The sequence below is a fragment of the Falco cherrug genome, chromosome 1 (genome assembly GCF_023634085.1).
Source record: "Falco cherrug isolate bFalChe1 chromosome 1, bFalChe1.pri, whole genome shotgun sequence".
Taxonomy (NCBI): Eukaryota; Metazoa; Chordata; class Aves; order Falconiformes; family Falconidae; genus Falco; species Falco cherrug.
In genome coordinates this window covers 100263411-100281208 of record NC_073697.1, presented here as the reverse complement: position 1 = coordinate 100281208, position 17798 = coordinate 100263411, and the positions used below count along the sequence as shown (strand labels likewise).

General features: G+C 55.2%; 1 protein-coding gene across 1 annotated transcript in view; it reads left to right on the top strand.

The window, feature by feature from the left end:
* MYO18B (myosin XVIIIB) overlaps positions 1–17798 on the top strand; it is a 74265-nt gene that overhangs the window by 23022 nt on the left and 33445 nt on the right. The window contains exons 17-31 of the mRNA XM_055699120.1: positions 213–396; positions 1175–1367; positions 1978–2087; positions 4905–4970; positions 6703–6831; positions 7140–7283; positions 8497–8586; positions 10326–10445; positions 10570–10678; positions 11278–11402; positions 12709–12863; positions 13997–14120; positions 14819–15019; positions 15161–15271; positions 17218–17322. Of these exons, the coding sequence (XP_055555095.1) occupies positions 213–396; positions 1175–1367; positions 1978–2087; positions 4905–4970; positions 6703–6831; positions 7140–7283; positions 8497–8586; positions 10326–10445; positions 10570–10678; positions 11278–11402; positions 12709–12863; positions 13997–14120; positions 14819–15019; positions 15161–15271; positions 17218–17322 (1966 nt within the window). The remainder of the gene's footprint in view (positions 1–212; positions 397–1174; positions 1368–1977; positions 2088–4904; positions 4971–6702; positions 6832–7139; positions 7284–8496; positions 8587–10325; positions 10446–10569; positions 10679–11277; positions 11403–12708; positions 12864–13996; positions 14121–14818; positions 15020–15160; positions 15272–17217; positions 17323–17798) is intronic.

Below are 17798 nucleotides of genomic sequence, written 5' to 3'. Positions count from 1 at the left end.
GTGAATAATAGCTCAGTGCCCAAACCAGGGAGGAACAGAGAGGTGGAGGGTGTCCCAGCACACTGCTTTACTCCATGGCCGGGTGCCCTGCAGCAGCACCAATGTTGAATTTGGGGTGCTGGGCGTTGTATCCCCATTGAAGGGGCTGGGAAGCAGAGGTTCCCTGGCACCACCATGGCCCCACCACCCCATCTTGTTGCTCGCCCTGACAGAGATGCCGTGAAGGAGCTGGTGTTGCTGCGCTCATGGGCACCACTGGCCTGCCATGCTGTGGCAGGGCTGGAAGGATGCTCCCAGGCGGCCCTGCACCGCAACAGCTGCGTGAGGAAGACCTTTGCAAGCAGCATCGCAGCTGTGAAGCGGAGGTCGGTGTGTGCTCAGCTCAAACTGCAGGCGGTGAGTGTGGGCACCAGACCCCTCATGGCTGTGGGTTGGGGTGTTTGCAGCACTGCATATCCTGATCTCACACCGACACCCTGCCATTCACACACTCCTCCTTAGTGGGGAGCCCCACACCCCCTGGCAGGCACCCTGTGCACCATGGGGCTGGTGGCCACCGTTGTGGCTCTGTGTCCCTGCAGGGCTTTTAGTCCAGGATTCTGCTCTGGCTGCGAGTGGCCGCGAGCCTCCCCAGCGCTGCTGTCACTCAGGGAAAGCATCCCAGGCAAACAAATCATTAAGCAGATTACACACACACCTTGCTGTGCTGCTACTTAATCCTCTTAAGCACTCAGACAAGTAGACTGGCCCTCCGTGCTGGGGACATTCCAAGCTTCTGCTATCTCAGCCATAATTAGGTGGCTAAACTCTCTTGAGGAGATGAGGCTCAGCTGACTCCTTGGCCAGTCCACTTTGTGGTCCTGGCTGTCCTGGCAAACACCTGTCCGGCAATCCTCGACCCTGGTAACTTTTTGTAGCCCATCAACTGAAAACACGGGACATTAGGAGGAAGGGTCCTGCTCAGCATCTGTGACCTGCATCTTGGGGTCACCTCTCTGACTGAAGCGGTTGTTCCTAACATGCTTTAGAGCACTGAGGGCTTTGAGGGCTCTGAGGATGACTCCTTTACCTGCCCAGACATCCTGCAGCGGGTGCGTGGGGAGCATTTCCCACTACTGTCACGTGCTGCCCCGTTGTCCCCCTCTGTCCACACTGACCTCTGCTTGCCTGGCAGGACGCGCTCGTCAACCTTCTCCGACGGTCCCAGCTGCACTTTGTCCACTGCCTCCTCCCAGGAGTGGGGGCAGAGGGGCCAGTCCCTCGGCTCCCCGCACCGCCCGACACAACCCTGCAGCTGGATGTGGCAGCCCTGCGAACCCAGCTGGAGGGGACCCAGCTCATGGATGCCCTGCGCCTCCACCGCATCGGTACGCCCGGCCCTTCGCCACTGCCGTGTGCAGTGCCAGTCCTGTCTACCAGTGCTGCCCTGCTGGTGGCTCAGCGCTTCCATGCTTTGCTCATCATTCTCCTCTTGTCAGCCCTACATCAAAACCCCCAAGTTTTACTGCTGTTTCTTGCAGGGGTTCCCAGCCCCTCTCCTGCCTGCAGCCTGCAGTGCTACTGGGCGGCACAGCCTGGGCATGGCAGCTGCAGCTCCAGTGGGAGCTCCCCTGGAGCATCCATGTGTCAGGCGGGACCTGCACCAACCATGGTCACAGTCCATGCCAGGGGGAGAGGGATCCATGCAGGAGGCTGTGGGGCACCTTCTGCATGACACGAGGTGCTGGGATGGCATCTCACCATCTCAAGCGCATCCCTGCTGCTTCTCTACTCCCTCTGCCCTGCCCTCACTGCATCAGTTTCTCTCCACTAGGGGCAGATCACCCCCATACCCACCACCTGCTATGCCTTTAGCTGTGCACAGGAGGTGCCACCCTTCGCAGCAGCCCCCCACAACTGGTTCCCTCCCCAATACTTTGGTGCAAGCCGCATGCCCCTGGGCTGGTGTGGTCCCCAGCCGTGTCTATTTGCCCCCAGGGTATGCGGATCGCCTGCTTCTGACCCAGTTCCGCAGGCGCTTCCAGGTCCTGGCTCCGGAGGTCATGAAGAAGCACACCTCTGCCTACGAGGTGCCGGATGAGAGCAAGGTGTGTGCTGGGCTGGGGAATGTGGGCTGAGAGCCCTACATGGGCCTTTGCCAGTGCCAGGGCTCTTCCAGCCCTGCCTAACGTGGTCAGGGCTTTCTTTGCAACAAGGAGCAATTCCTGGAGGTCCCTGCAGGCAGCCCCTGTGCTGACATTGCCCGTACCCTGCATGAGCCCAGCTGTGCTCCCTCCAAACGGGCTGGATCACACCAGCATTCCCCTGCCCTGGGCCTCACTCAGGCATTTGGTGTTGCTGATATTATTCCTTTATCTGCTGTAGGCTCAGTACCCACAGGTCTGTGGGCTGCCGAGCTCTGGCGTCACAGCTGTGGGTGATGCTCCTTTGCTCTGTTGCCACAGGACCCACCACAGGTGGGAACACACATCTGGACAGCTGTTGAGGAGCTTTGGTAGCAGGGTTCTCAGTGCAGGTCTGGGGGTTCTTAAACACAAGGCTGTGCCCAGGCACTAGGGATGAAGGAGTACAACCCCATTCAGCAGGGCTCAGAGTAGCACACCAGCGTTCACAGTGCTGCCGAGAAACAGCGACTGGTTTTGGAAGCCTGTGGGGTCAGCCCGTAGGGTCAGAGATCTCTAGCAATGATCAGGAGTGATCTGGCAGCGGCTCTGTGTCCTGCGTGGGTGCAGCCTCATGCAGCACTGGGTTGCAGGGGGTGGCTTTGCAGCCTGCTTCTCTTCACCCTGCCCATGCGTGCCTGAGCACGGAGGGACATGGGTCCTCCAGCAACTTGGCAGAGCAGCCAAGCTCAGCTCTTCATCCCAGTTTCTCCCCCTGAGGACTGTTTTTACAAAGGCAGTAAACATGCCTGGTGTGGGCTGCATTTGCCAACGTTATTGCACCGTGGAGAGGACTTGGAGAAATCAGCCTGGAAATGAAGCCTGTTATTGCTTCTTTTTAATACTCAAGAGGAGACAGCTTTGAAAAGCCTGCTTGCTGAGGGCTGTGTCTTGATCATCTGGTGCTCTGGCTGTGTTCCTGGTAGGTCTTGTTAGGACAGGGCACAAACTGTGGGACTGGAGGCATGTGCAGGGGCCAGGATCTGTGTGTTGCTATGGCCAAACATGGCAGCACCCCATCCCTCTCCATGGCTCCCCAAAACCCAGCTGGCTGAAGACCAACCAGGCAGCATTCCCTGGGACCCAACAGAGCAGCGACCATGGGGCTTCCTGGGGACTGGGCATCATCTGCCTTCAGGCACCTGTAAAGCAGCAGCCCAGGGTGGCTCTTAGCCTCATCCCACAAAGCCTGAAAGTCAAAGGAGCTCGGGAATGAAGGTGGAGATCTGCCAGTTTTATCGGTTTCATAATAAATATGTAGCAAAACCTGGGGACAACCTCCTCTGCCCCTGGAACAGGCTATGAGTGAGGCAAGAAGCACTGAGAGCCGGGAAGAGCTGAGAGGAGATGAATTAAACATGGGCATGTGCTCTGTTGTGCAAACTGCCAGCCAGTGTGTGCAAATTCAGTTAAGACCTTGGGATTTAATAAGACAAGTTTGACAGTTGGAAAAGGTCAATATTGTTATTAAATGCTGTAAGGAGGCAGAGGGTGCCCTGTTGGCAGCATGTAAGCAGGGGATTTGAAAAATCCCATCCTCCTGGAGCTTGTTGCCACACGGTTTTGTTAGCTGGAGACTTCTTCCCAGTAAGCTGCAGTAACTCGGCTGCTGGAACAAGAGATGCTGGTCTGTAGCGAGGGTGACTGTGCAGCGATAACTGACCCCGTGCTTGCACCAGCCCCACCGTTGTGGATGGGATGGGATTGTCCTGCACAGCCCTGTGCCCGGCCTCAGTCCCAGCAGTATCGCAGGAGCGGGGCACAGCCGCGGTGCTGGTGCTTCCTCACCTCTGGCACATGGGTTCATGCACCGTGGTGGTCCATACCCCCGTGCACTGACATGCTCCATCCCCACCTCGCCCTGGTGCATGCACAGCTGCAGGTGAGGGCTAGGGGTGCAGTTCTGCTGCAGCAAGGTGCTCCCAGGGCTGTGATGAAATATTTTGTGCACGGGTTTGTCCTTCATAGAGGAGATGCATGAGGCCGCCAAAGCCTCATGTTGTATGCTGTGAAGTATTAGTGGAGGATTTTTGTTGCAATTTCTGTAGCCCTGGGGCTTTCAAATCACTCCAGATGACGTTTGCTGCGCCGGGGAAATGTATGATGTTACTGGCTGTTACGTTCGCATGTTGGTCCAAAGCTCAGAGTAATTGAGTCCAGGCTTCTCCTACGGCTCAGGACTAATCTCCTGGTTGCCTCCCCGTGAGGGCTCAGCTCTGCACTGGCAAGCTTGTGGGGGAACTCGGTGCTTTCCCCCCTGCTTTTGGCTCTACAGGCTGAGCTGCTGCCAAGCTGGGCAGGAGGGGAGCACTGAGGGCTCACAGCTGCACAGCACAGCTGGGGACCCTGGCTGGACAGTGCCAGGACAGGCTCTTACCTTCCCCTGAGTAACGTCCTTCCATACCTGCCCTATGCATCGGGGTCCTTCCAGACCAAGGGTGGCAGCAAAAGGGGGAAAATCTTGCACGCAGCAGCAGATCTCTGCTCCCCATCTTGCCAAAAGCCTCCAGGGCAGAAAGCCCTTCTCGCACTGGGAGGTGAGGCTGGGGCAGCTGCTCTGGAGGCTGCTCTCGGGCTGGGTAGGTGTACCTTTCCATGGGGAGGCAGAAATGAAAGCACACCAGGATGCACCCTTTACTGGGTGTCTATAAGGACTAGGGGTCCCTGTACCTCATTTCAGCAGGTTCATACCAGGGTATAAATGTTTTGTGAGCAATTGCATGATGTGCTGCTTCTCCACAGGCTATAGAGGAGCTCTTCCAGGTGCTGGATCTGGAGAAGAAGAGCATTGCCATAGGACGCAGCCAGGTATGACCACTTTGGTCTCTGCTTCCCCATTGCTTTCGGTGCCTAAGGGTACAGCCAGCCCCCACTGGGCACTGCCAGCTGCCCAAAGCTCCCCAAACTGGAGAGAGAGCCCCTCCTCTGCTGCTCCCTGAGGTTCCCAGGTGGGCTGGGAAGCCAAGCCTCACTGAAAATCAAAGCAGAAGGCTCCTAATGCACATTTGAAAGCACTAGCTTGGGTAAACTGTGTACCTAATTTTTAAAATCTGGCCCCTTGTTGCATCTAAGTCCCTAGTTACCTTTGATGTCTCATGACAATAAATGGAGCTTGAGCAGCTGATGGTTTTGGTGGGCTAGGGTAACACTGCTAGGCTGGGCAGCTGCAGATGCAAGAATTGTCACAGCAACAACATTTGAACTTAAATGTGATAATCTCAAAGAAAATTTAATTTTGCATGTGTGCTTGCCTTCAGCTCTCAGAGTCTATAAAGAAAGAATTTGTGAAATGGTTCTGTGGAACAAAATAACTTTCTTTTATCCTGCAGAGTGCAGTTTGCAATTATCTCTTCTATGAAACCCTTGTACTTAATCAATAGCATGATAGCAGCTCTAGCCACATCTTGTTATAGAGGAGTTAGTTTTGCCATTGCTTTGAGCATTGATTTTGTACTAGCTTCTAAAACTCCCTAGTTTGTGAAGTTAATACCGGCATTAATGAGACAATCAAATAGGTGGTGGAGCAATCATAGCATTATCTCAAGAAAGTGAGTTTCCTTGGAATTGTTCTTTGATTCAATTTGGCATCTTTAAAATGCAGCTCTTTAAGTGTACCACCGGCTTCACAAGCGTAATTCAGTTTTTATTAAAGCTGTATTATGCAAATGGTGTACAATAATATGGAGCGATTGGTCCCATATCCCGAGAACTTCATCAGGCAATGACCAAGAGATATCTTACACTCTGACAGGTCGATACTGAGCTAAATTCAATGGCATCAGCAAGTCTATATAATTTATGAGGTCTTTCTGACAAGTTCACTTAAAGAAAATTATGTAGTTGTGGTTTTTTTTCCTATTGTAAACTGGCATCTTTGTCGTTATCTGTATGTACACTGTCAGGAATGCCGTAGCCCTCGCAGTGGGTGGGAAATGGGCAGTGGCCCCAGGGAAGGGTTTTAAGGACTTGCATCTTTTAACAGTTGATGCCTATGTCGAAAGGGAGGAGTGAGAGGAGTCAGGGACAAAGAGCAAATGCCAGCATGCATGAGGTGTGAGGGCTGGATCCCAAAGGGCACTCAGCACCCTCGTCCTCAGGGAGTCAGTGGCACCTGGGCAGCCCTGTACACCCTGTTTTGGTGATGCCCAGGGACAGGAGATGTAAGGGTGGGTTGAAGATGCTCTCCGGGATGTGCAGCCATCCTGCTGCTGGGCTTGTGGATGGGACGGACACAGCTCCCTCTTGCTGTCCCATGAGTGTCCCCAGGCTGGCTGGTGCCAGGCTGCCTTGGGTACCTTCATGACATGGGGCAGACTGGCACATTGTGCGTTCGGCCACATTTGCTGAAGCCCCCTTCCAGCCTGGCATCTCGGGCTGATGCAGGGGTCACGCTCGGTGGTCTCAGCTGGTCCAAGGACCTTTGGTCTCCTGCAGGTCTCAGGGGAGGCTGCCAGGTGTTAGGCAGAAATACATCCTGCTGGCTGCGGGCAGGCTTCAGACCCTGTCCTCGGGATGTGTAACCTCTCTTGCTTGCTGTCAGGTTTTCCTGAAACCGGGGGTCATCTCCAGGCTGGAGAAGCAACGTGACAAGCTGATCGCCCAGAAGGTGATCCTGCTCCAGGCTGCTTGCAAGGGCTTCCTCAGCCGTCAGAAGTTCAAGAGGTTGAAGGTATCCATCCTGTGGGGTGTGGATACCCTGTGCCCACTTCAGCAGGGGCTCAGGCTGCTGCAGAGGGTCAGCGCTGCTGTAATACAGCACAGAGCATCCAAATTGCAGCACTTCTGAGCAGAGAAGGCTGCTTCTTTAAAGGGTACCCCCCTTGCCCTGCCCCTTGGGCAGCCATGAGATGCCATCCCCTGTGGTGCAGCGCTCCTCCACCACCTCATCCCTCTCCAGCCCGGCACCCCAGCCTGGTTCTTCCTGGTGGGCTTGGTCATGGCTGGGTGAGGGGCACTAACAGTTGTGTCTCCCTGCAGATCCAGCGCCTCGCCATCCGCTGCATCCAGAAGAACCTGGTGGTCTTCCAGGTGGTCAGGCACTGGCCTTGGTGGCAGCTGCTGAGCCGTGTGCGTCCCTTGCTCAGCATTAACCTTGCGGAGGAACAACTTCGTGCAAAAGAAGTATGCACCAAGCGACGGGACGGGATGGGACAGGATGGGACAGGACGGGAGGGGATGGGATGGGAAGGGATGCTTTAGGGGCTCTGCCTGGTGGGTTGGTCAAATTGGAAGTCACTTTTGCCAGGGAAGAGATGTTATTCTGACCATCCAGAAGTCATCATCTGTTCTTAGCACTGTGGTTTTTGCTCTGAGTAATGTGTTTTGCAGAGCTGTGGAGTGGAGAAATAACTCTCCTTCTTCCTTAGAGGGACTATAACAAAGGCAGCATGTCCCTGCAGCTGAAGCCCCATCCCAGGACCATGGCTGCCCTGCTGCCCTCCCCATGCTCCCCGCGAGCTCGCTGGGGCTGGGTCCGCTGAGCTGAGCCCCTTGGGGTGGGTATCCCACATCGGTCTGTGGGGTACTAGATGATGGGCAGCCAAACACATCCTTGACACAGGACACTCTGCTCCATACTGTTACCAGAGCTGTACTGGCTTCCATCTGCACTGCCACTGGTGATGTGAGACATAAATGGTCATTTGCTGACCTGGGAAGGGGCACCCTCTGCCCCTTTGCACCATCTGAGACCTGTGCTAAATTCTTAGTCCGTCTTCCCTGGCATCCTGCTCCTCCTCTTGCCTTAGTGAGGTTTTAACAAGACGTTTTCAGGCTGGATCAGATGAAATAAAAGCTGCGAAAGTTTCTGTTTCTCTCTCCAAACCCACCTGGGATCTATCAGACCCCATCAACCGTTAACCTCTGGTTTTATCACGACTCTGCATGTTCTGCTTCTGCTCATTGTTGGACATCAAAGCAGCACAAGACTGCACCGAGCAGCTCTTTCTGCCGTTACAGTCAAGCTGCCTGAAAAAGAATCACAGAAAAAAATGTGCCTTTGCAACCACTCTGTGATAGCCTGCCAGGGCCCCAGGAATGCTCCATGAGCAAAATTCAGACGTTTGGCTGTTCATCCCAGGCTTTTGAGGTTTGCTTCTTTCTCATAAAATGTGCTCTGTGAGCACACCAAAGCTGACATTCCCTCCAATGAAATTCATGTCAGGAGCTGTAGTCCTGGCAATTTGCAGTGAGCAGCCTTCAAAGTTGCCTGGTAAATTTTATTAATAAGGCAGTTATGTCTCTCCCACTTATTTTTAACAGAAAACAAGATTTTTGTAAATAAACTGAGGATGCTGGAGCTTTCCATATGTGGTTTTTTTGCAATCTTCCCTAGGAGGAGCTGGCGGCGCTGAGAAGGAAGTTGGAAAAATCCGAGCAGGCATGCAGCGAGCTCAGGCAGACTGCAGAGAAGCTGGAGAGCAAGGTAGAGCCCCCCAAAAAGCCTCTGCTGCAGCCTCACTTGGTTGAGTTAGAAATTAAGCCATTGGGGATATATATGGCCACCAATTACATTTCAGCAGGAGGAGCTGTGATCAGCAGAGCATTGGGCAGGGCAGAGTGACCACAGCAGAGGCGGTTCTCTATGCAGGACCCAGACAGGCTGCAGTGCCCACCTGTAGCACGGAGAACCAGCATCACTGCAGGCTCCGTGCTGGGTGGGATCCTGTGTGCCAGAGCAACAGGTCCCCCCAAGGTCTGCACCTGGAAAGCAGCCTGGATGCCTTGGGAATGGGCCATTCCCACTCCCACAGGGCAAAGCTCATGTCCCCTCCAGCAAGGACAGATGTCACCTCACGCTGCCACCGGCACGGCTTACAAGACTGCAAAGCGGCAACGCGAATGTCATCCCCTCTGCTGACAGAAGGGTATAATTAGAAAGGGAAAATACACACAAATGTATCATGTTCTCATTACGCATGCAGGACTGCAGGCTCGCTGACCTCTGCAGACACCAGAAGTGACTTAGTTTAATTGCATGACTGCTAATACCCAGGGGATGGCTCGCCAGAGAGGTGTCCTGCACATCCCCAGGCTCTGAGCGTGACCCTGTCATGCATGGTGCTCAGGAGTGGCAGCTCCTGGGACAGCTGATCAGCTGCTCTGCTGTGCGTGTCAGAAGGGACTTGGAGGCATGTTGGGGAGCACACGCATCCCCAGCTAGCCACTGGGCCTGTGCAGGTTCCCCTCTTAGAGGCACAGGCTCCTGTGCAATTGCAGCTAGGGTTTTGTTAAGCACCGGGAGGAGGAGCAGCTCCCAAATTTGCTAGAAATACCCTGGGTCTACCCAGCTCTCCAGGCTGCGGCACCTACCCCTTGCAAGAGGTGGCTGAGCTGTGGCCTGGGTGCAACGCTGCAGCCCTGGCTATTGGTGCCAACAGCCCCGAGGGCCAGGGACCTCCTTCTTGATGGGAAGTGGCTAAAGATGACTTAGCTTAAGCTCCTTGTTAAAAATGAAATCACACCCACGAGGCTGGGATTGCTGAGCAAGGCTAATGCCTCAGGACAGACCTAGAAAAATGCTGGTTCCCCAGGGAAAGTAAACCTATGGAGTTTACCTTTTAACCTTTACTGAGTTAAAATTGCTGGACTCCCTAAGGAGTTTGTGTAACGTGCCTGCAAAATGTGAAGTGCCTTAAAATGCTGCCAGATGGAGGAAAAGGAGCATTGGAAGCCTGTGTGTTCCTGCTGGCCCTGCTGCATCTGCAGTCTCTTACTTCACTGGCTGAGTGGGATGGACTGTGTTCACCTCTGCTTTGCGGAAAGTAGAATTCATTCTCTGGATTAATAATTCCTGCCTTCATTCATCTGCTTGTTGCTTTAAATGAAATTTAATGTTAATCAACTACAACAATGGAGAAATCTGATGAACCCTGCCTGCAGCTCACTGCAGGCAGCACAGTGCAGGCAGCGGGCAGCTGCCCTGCCACAGGCAGCTGTGTGAGGGGTGCACAGCAGCGGCTGCTCATTGCTGGGCACTGCCAGTGGGAGTCTAAGTTCCCACTGGTGACACTGGTCAGTGATGGCGTGTACTTACACGTCGCCTAAGCACAGGTGGCTGCCAAATGAGATCAGTCAGAACACTCGTGTCGATGCAGGATGGCCAGTCCCCCCAAGCTGGCATGCACAGTGATGCCCAGACTGACTCCCAGCTGCCCCCCCCAGATCATCGATCTGACGATGGAGCTGTCGGATGAGCGGTACAAGGGCGACATCGCCTGCCAGGTGCTGGATGGGGAGCGGGCAGAGAGGCAGCGGGGCACCCGTGAGCTGCAGGAGCTGCAGGTAGGAGAGCCCGGAGCCATCGGGCTGTGCCAGTGGCAATGCCACCCTCTTGGCACAGCCTTGCTGGACCCAAGTGCCCTGGAGCCGGGTAGATCTGCTTCTTTCCTTCCCTGGGTTTCCCCAGAGCAAACATGACCAAGTGCAGAAGAAACTGGAGTCGGTGGAAAAGCAACTGGAAGAGGCCCAGCAGCTGGTTCAGTTGCATGAGATGAAGATAAGTGGCTCTGGAGGAGGTAGGGGCATCCCTCTGGGGGCAATGCATGCTCTGGGCACCCAGCCTGACCTGCAGGGCCAGCAAGGCTGCCCTAGCAGGAGAGCAAAGCCTCTTGCAATGGGCAGAGGTTTGCCCCCCCTGCCGAAGCAGTTCTGCTCTACCCCAGCCCCTGGTCACATCAGAGTGTTTTTGGCACCCCATCATTCTGCATTACTTGTCCAGCTCTTGCACAGGGCTGGGGATGCAGGCAGGCATTCTGCTTAAGGGCGCTGCTGGCACTGCCTGGCACCCCTGGCAGCACAGGGTGTGTTTGAAACATGTTTTGGAGTGATGAGGAGGCTGCTGAGACACAAGTGGGGTGGGATAGGACAGGACAAGATGGGATGGGATGAGATGAGCGTGCACGCTTTGTCTAAGGCGGGGGTACATGTGCTGTGTGAGCTGGGGCAGCCCTGGGTGCACAAAGCAGAGCTGCACCCTACGAGCTCAGCGCTGGCGTTCATGCCATACAGGGGCTGTGGTGCCATTGTGCATTTCCCCACCCAGCCCCGGCATGGCTGCTTGGGCTGGTCAGGCCTGAGCACCCACCAGTGCCCCCGGTTCTCTCTCTGTTCACAGAGGACGAGTGGCAAGTGCGTTTTGACTGCGCGCAGACGGAAATTGCTTTCCTGCGCAAGCGGCTGGTGCAGCTGGAGGAGCGGCTGGAGTCTGAGCTGGGCACCCGGACGGGGCTAGAGCAAAAGGCAAGTGCTGCCAGCCCTGGCCGTGGGATGGGGGACAGGGACTCCCCAGGGTCACGCTGTGGAGTGGGGCTGGTTATCCTCTCCCTTCTCCCAGGGCAGGCAAAGCTTTACAGGGCTGAGGCTTAGAAATGCAGTCACTTGCTGCTGATGCTCTCACTGACCGGGGAAACCAGCTGTTTTCTGCTGGTTTGAGAATGAATACCCGAAAGCTGCCTCCAAGCTTAAAAAGTCACTTGTGCACCAGAACGTGGCAAAATTCAACCTTGGTCAAGTGTGAGCACAAATGAGCACAGGGTGGGAAGCTGTGGGGTGGGGAGGTGCTCAGTGGTGGGTCTTGGGGCTGATCTGGCTTTTGGATACTGGACAGGGTTGTGCTTGCACTATCTGTCATGCAAAGAGCTGCTAATGTGAAGAGCTGGAGGCTTCCAAGCTTTGTCATGAGGAGGGGAAAAGCCAGTGTGCTTCCCTGCACAGTGTCTGGGATTCAGGTCACTTCCCATGAGGATACAACAAAGAAATGCAGTGATAGGCCAAGGGGAAATGGCTTTAAACTGAAAGAGGGGAGATTTAGATGAGATATCAGGAAGAAATTCTTTACTGCAAGGGTAGTGAGGTGTTGGCCCAGGCTGCCCAGGGCAGCTGTGGGTGCCCCATCCCTGGCTGGGCTCAAGGCCAGGCTGGACGGGGCTGGGAGCAGCCCGGGGGTGTCCCTACCTGTGGCAGGGGCGTTTGGAACTTCATGGTCTTTACGGCCCCTTCCAACCCAAACCATTCCATGATTTTATGATTCTATGAAATGAATATTATTCATGGTACATTAAAAAATAATAAAAGCAGCCCAATCTTAGGAGCTTGGGTAAAGCAAAACAGCCCATTTGCTTCCAGATAGTTGGGAATTACAGGCTTCATTAATGCAAGATTTTGCTTATTTAAACTCATTTCTTAATGACTCCATTGTCTGGCTGGTGAGAACACTGCGTGTCTCTCTGTCCCAAATACAATATAAATCCTTGGGGGATCCATTTCATTTGGTCCAGGTGTTACTTTTTGCAGAGAAACGGGGTCAATCATCAGCCCCTGGGCAGCTTTGCTACTCAGCAGGAGGGATGGGATGCTGCAGGCCCACAGGAGGGTGCCTGGAGTGTGAGGGGTCAGGACACCTAAATTTGTCCTTATTTGGTGAAAGATCTCCGGGTGAAGCATCCCCTGGTACTGGAGGGGGGCTGAGCCCCACACGAGAGGGGCAGCTGTGGGGTGCATATGCCATAGGGTCCCTCCGCCACCCCACCACTGCCTCTGCCCGCAGCTCAGCGAGGTGCAGGCAGCATGTGAAGCAGCCAAGAAGGTGTCCCAGCAGCTGCGGCGGCGGTGCAGGAGGCTGGCCTGCGAGCTGGAGGATGCGCGGGTGCTCTCCGAGAGTCAGCAGAGCCGCAGCCATGAGCTGGAGAAGAGGCAGAAGAAGTAAGGCTGGCGGGAACGTGTGGAAGGGCTGGGGCTGCTGGAGCAGGAGGGTGGGGAACAGGGATGATTGGGGTGCCTTCAGTTGAGGAGTTCCTGGAAGGGTTGCTATTTTTGCCTACTTTGACTGCTGGAGGTTGCATCAAGCTGGGAGGTTATTTTTACATCCCGTTGCTGTGTGATGGAACACGCTTCCATAAGAGAAATCACTCCCAACGCAACGTTCAGTGCCGTCGCAGGGAGGGCTGCCTGGGGCTTGGAGAGCATGCTGGCTCCCGTGTCACTGGGTGCAGGGCACCCTTGTGCTGGGCCATTCCTGGCTTCCCTGTGCCCTTTGTGTAGAAATGTCCATGCTGGGGGCGCTGCTGGCAAACCGGGCATCTGGTGTGGAGGAGAGGAGCCCAAGGAATGACCCCCAGTGTCTTATTGTTGCTGTTTGGTACCCATGAAGGAAATAGGGTTTCTGCCCAAAAATTGGATGCCAGGTGCCAGGACTAAGCAGGCACAGAAAACATGAGATATCGCCTATCACTTTCTTTATAACTTCTTTTAATTTACACTTCATTGACAGTGCCCCTTGCTTGCCTGAGCTGAGACATTGACTGTGGGCTGGGGCTTGGCCTGACCCAGAGATATGAAGGTGCTGAGAAGTTCCCAGGACTATTGCTTTGAAGCAACAACGCTTCCTAAGCTGAAACCAAACCCTCAGTGCAGCAGAGTCCCAGCCAGCCATGGGGATGGAGCTGCCCATGGGGGGGAAGGGGGGGCAGAGGGCTGCTGCCCACACACAGGCACGTTTCGGGCTGTTTTGGCTCTGTAGCAGCTGGTTACAGTGGGGTTTTGCCCTCTGCTCTCGGTGACCACCTGTGTGCACATCGCTGTTGCTCCACACCATCCACTTCCTGTGGCTGGCACCTGTGTGGAGTAATTAGGGATTCACAAAATAACGACAACACTTTGCAGACACTTTTTTGTCTTCTCAGAAGCACTTGGAAAGTCCAGTGCCAGGAGAAGTGTCTTGCTGCCGGCCAAGGCTGCCTCCCTGCCTGCCTTGGCACAGCTCCCCCAGCCAGGAGGCAGCTGTGCCACCATCACAGACTCATTCCGGAGAGGTAACGTGTGTTTTCCCCCTCCAGATTTGACCTGCAGTTAGCTCAGGCCCTGGGGGAGTCTGCCTTTGAGAAAAGCCTCCGTGAAAAAGTGTCACAGGAGAACACCAGCATCCGATGGGAGATGGGCAAACTTCAGCAGAGCTTAGAGGTAAGAGGAAATTATCTCACTTTGTTGCATTATACCCAGTTTGGGGAGCAGCTCTCAGAGCAAAACCAATATCTTTGCAATTATAGCAGAGGCAATCGGGCAACTTGATTCCAATTTCTTTTAGTGCAGCTCTAGGATATGCTTGATGTATTTAAATAATATTATCCTCTGCCAGAAGAAAGACTATCACTTTTTACAAGTGATACTCATCCTGTGGTTTAGCTAATTAGGCCCACCCTCATTTTTACTGCATTTATGCTCTTCCTCATGCCTCTGCCCTCAAGAAACTGCAGGTCTGTGCTGCCGTGGGATGGTGCTGCACCAGCCACCTGCCAGCTCCCCCCCCAGCAAGCAGGGGCATGGTGTGCTGGGTCTGGGGGGAAGCCACAAGGTTGCTGCCACCCACGCCAAGCAGTGGGGCCTCCTGGGACCCAGCAGGTGGGACAGCTCATGGGAGGAGGAGGGCAAGGTCAGGAGCAAGTGAGCAAACCCGAGAAGGAAAGGATTCCTCGGGGCTCACAGTGGTGATGGGGCTGCTGGTTCAGGGAGGGGGCTGACCACTGCCTGCTGCTGCTCCAGGGTGTTTCTGATGACACAGCTGGAAACGGTCTGGGTTTTAAGAGCAGGGTGTCATGCCAAGCCCCTCTCCTGAGTTTGGGGCTTGGCTGCTGACCTCCTGCTCTGCCCCTACCGAGCAGCAGAAGGAGGCGGAGGTGGCCAGCCTGGTGCAGCGTGTGACTGTGTTGGCCGGCCGGGTGCAAGAGCTCAGCACCCCCAGCGCCCTGGATGCCCGTGCCGTGCCTGCGCTCAGGAAGCAGCTCTGGGACCTGGAGGCTAGCGCTGCAGAGCAGCGGAAAGAGCTGGAGCGGCAAACAGCTGCCGTCGATCACCTGGAGCAGGTAGCCTGGCACCCACCCAGAGGGGGCTGTGTGTGCCGGGGATGTTTATCCCCACACGGGCATGCCAAACCCACATCAACACCCTCTTCATCCCCCCGGGGTTGTGTGCAGCCGCTATGTAAGCATCTTTGGGTCTTTCAGCTCCACCAGAGGCTGGAGCTGGAGATAGAGCGGATGAAGCAGATCCACCAGAAGGAGCTGGAGGACAAGGACGAGGAGCTGGAGGATGTGCGGCAGTCCTGCCAGAGGAGGGTAGGTTGGGACTGCTGGGAGGATGATGCTGGAAGCTTCCCCCAAGCTCCCCTAGCCACAGTGCAGAGGAGCCATTCCCAGGGGTCCTCCCTCCCCAGGGAGTGGTGGGGTGGGTGGGTACTGGCTTTCCCACCACCAGCCCAGCATGAGCTCTGGTTGTAGCCCTAGGGTGAAAAATCAGGGTCTGGGTCAGGCATGAGTCCCTGCCACGCTGGAGGGGCTGTCAGGGGTGGTGCACAAGAGCCATGTGCAATGCAGCATACAGGCATGCTGCTCCTGGTAACGCCAGCATTATGCCAAGGACATCAAGTCCAGCCATCCCAGGCTTCGTGTTTGGTGATACTGAATGGAAAATAACATTTCAACAAGGCCCTGAGATTGGTGGCATGCAAACATGAATTCCAATTTCTTCAAAATCTCCGGGGTGTTTGATACAGGGATGCAGGGCTGTGTGGTAGCAGCCAATTCCCATTAGGCCTGGGGCATACCTGGCTGTTGATAGTGAATTAACATTGCTGAGGCTTAATGAAGCAGTCAGTGAGGCTTTGCATATGCTATTTCAGGAAGGCAGGACAAGTGGGAAAGCAAATGAGGCAATCTCTGCTCCTTGTGTTCCTGTCAGCACATAGTCGTACCCTGAGTGGTAAAGCTGTGCATGCCAAGGAGGGCTGCCACCATGCAAACACCACCATTTCCCACCACACTGCCTTCCCACGGTGCTGCCCTTCTGCTGGATGGGGCAGCAACAGCTCAGGACTGCTCTCTTCCCCTCTCTGCTGGCCCATTTTTGCTGAAGCTCTGGGCTGGTTGCAAGGACGCGTTGCTCAGGGCTTCTTCCTGGGATCTTCCCTGACCTTCTGCACCTCTCTGTCTAATTGCCCTCTGCAGAGAGCAAGGTAGTGCAAGCATCACTGAAGGAGATGCCGTGCCTTGCAGGTGCTCTCAGTCAACATGCTGTCAGTCATCCTTTCTCTCCTTCACCCCGCATGGCCTGAGCATTCTTTTCCAAATGAGTAAATGGCCAAGATGCTTTGGAGAGCAATCGATATGTAGCAGCCTGCTCACATTCTCTTTTTAAACTCTTAGCAGCGGCTGGGGGTGCAGGAGGCAGCTGGGGCAGAGAGGTCTCCAGGGTGCTGTGCCAGGGTTGCAGCCTGGCATGCCTGCTCTTGCAGCCACAGCCGTGCTGCTGCTTGCAAGGGGAGGAGCAGGCTGTGGAGTAGGCTGCTTGTTTCATTAACACATTTCCACCATCACCACCACAGCTGGACTTGCTGGGTGTCTCACAGCTACACGGCAGAGCTCTGTGGTGCTGCCCCGGGTCTGGGTCCCTCCTGCAAACACTTGTCATTGCTGCAGTGTTGCAGGACAATGGTGCTTGAGCAGAGGCAGAGGGATGCAGGCTCCTGCACTCAGTGCTGGCTCTCAGGCTCCTTTTGCTCCCAGCAGCAGTGCAAATCCTGCCTTTACGGCATGCTCTACTAGCGAGGCCACTGTCACCTCTACTGATGGGGAGGTGGACCAAATAGTGTGCTGCTTGCCTGGTTCATGGTCACAGAATGCCTTGAGGAAACCTGAAGGGATTAGAGGTGACTCCTCTTCTAGCTCAGCTGAAGGCCCTGTGTTACTGCTCCAGAGCTGCAGGGACAGGTTCTGGGGACATCTGAGTATGCCTCACAGGCAGAGTGGCTCAAATAGCCCATTGTGTCCCCAAAAGTCATTTAGGTTCCTGGACTGCTTCCCCTTGCTCCTCCTGGCCAGGAGCAGCTGCTTTGCCTGGGGCGTGGGAGGTGCTCCAGGCTGTGGTGATGGGGGGCTTTGGTGCACACCCTCTCCCAGGGACTGCCCGGGTCTCGCTGCAGTGGTGGCTGTGCCCTGCCGGGGCATAGGGCTTTGGCAGGGGTGGCTGGGCTCTGAGCCTGGCTGGGGTTGTCTTTCATGCATAGCTCCGGCAGCTGGAGATGCAGCTGGAACAGGAGTACCAGGAGAAGCAGATGGTGCTGCATGAGAAGCAGGACCTGGAAGGGCTCATCGCCACCCTGTGTGAGCAGGTAAGAGGATGACGCCTGTCCCGGGGCCAGCTCCACTCTCCTTGCTGCTACCTCCTGGCCAGCCAAACTGCTTCGCTGGCCATGCCCTGGCTCAAAACGCTGCCGGAAAAAAAGGGAGTGTGAATGTGTGTGTGTGTGGGCAGGACGACAGCGTGGTTGCTCATGCACATGCAGCTGGCTTTGATGTCCTCTGTCCCTCATCTTTTCCAGACACACCCCACCACCCCCTACCCCGTCAGAGCAGCAGTGTGCTGCAGCAGGCACTGGGTGCCAGGAATGCTTTGGGGCTGCAGGCACCATATAGGAGACAGCTGGTCCCACTAAGGACCCACGGAAGGGAACTGTTCGCTTTTGTACAGGAGAATTATCTAAGCAGGGGGAGTCATCTGCTTTTTGCTGGTATTTTCATGAGAGTCAAACTAACCAGGACTGATGCTGGAGCAGCTCCAACTGCCCAGAAAAGCAGTTTATCAGAT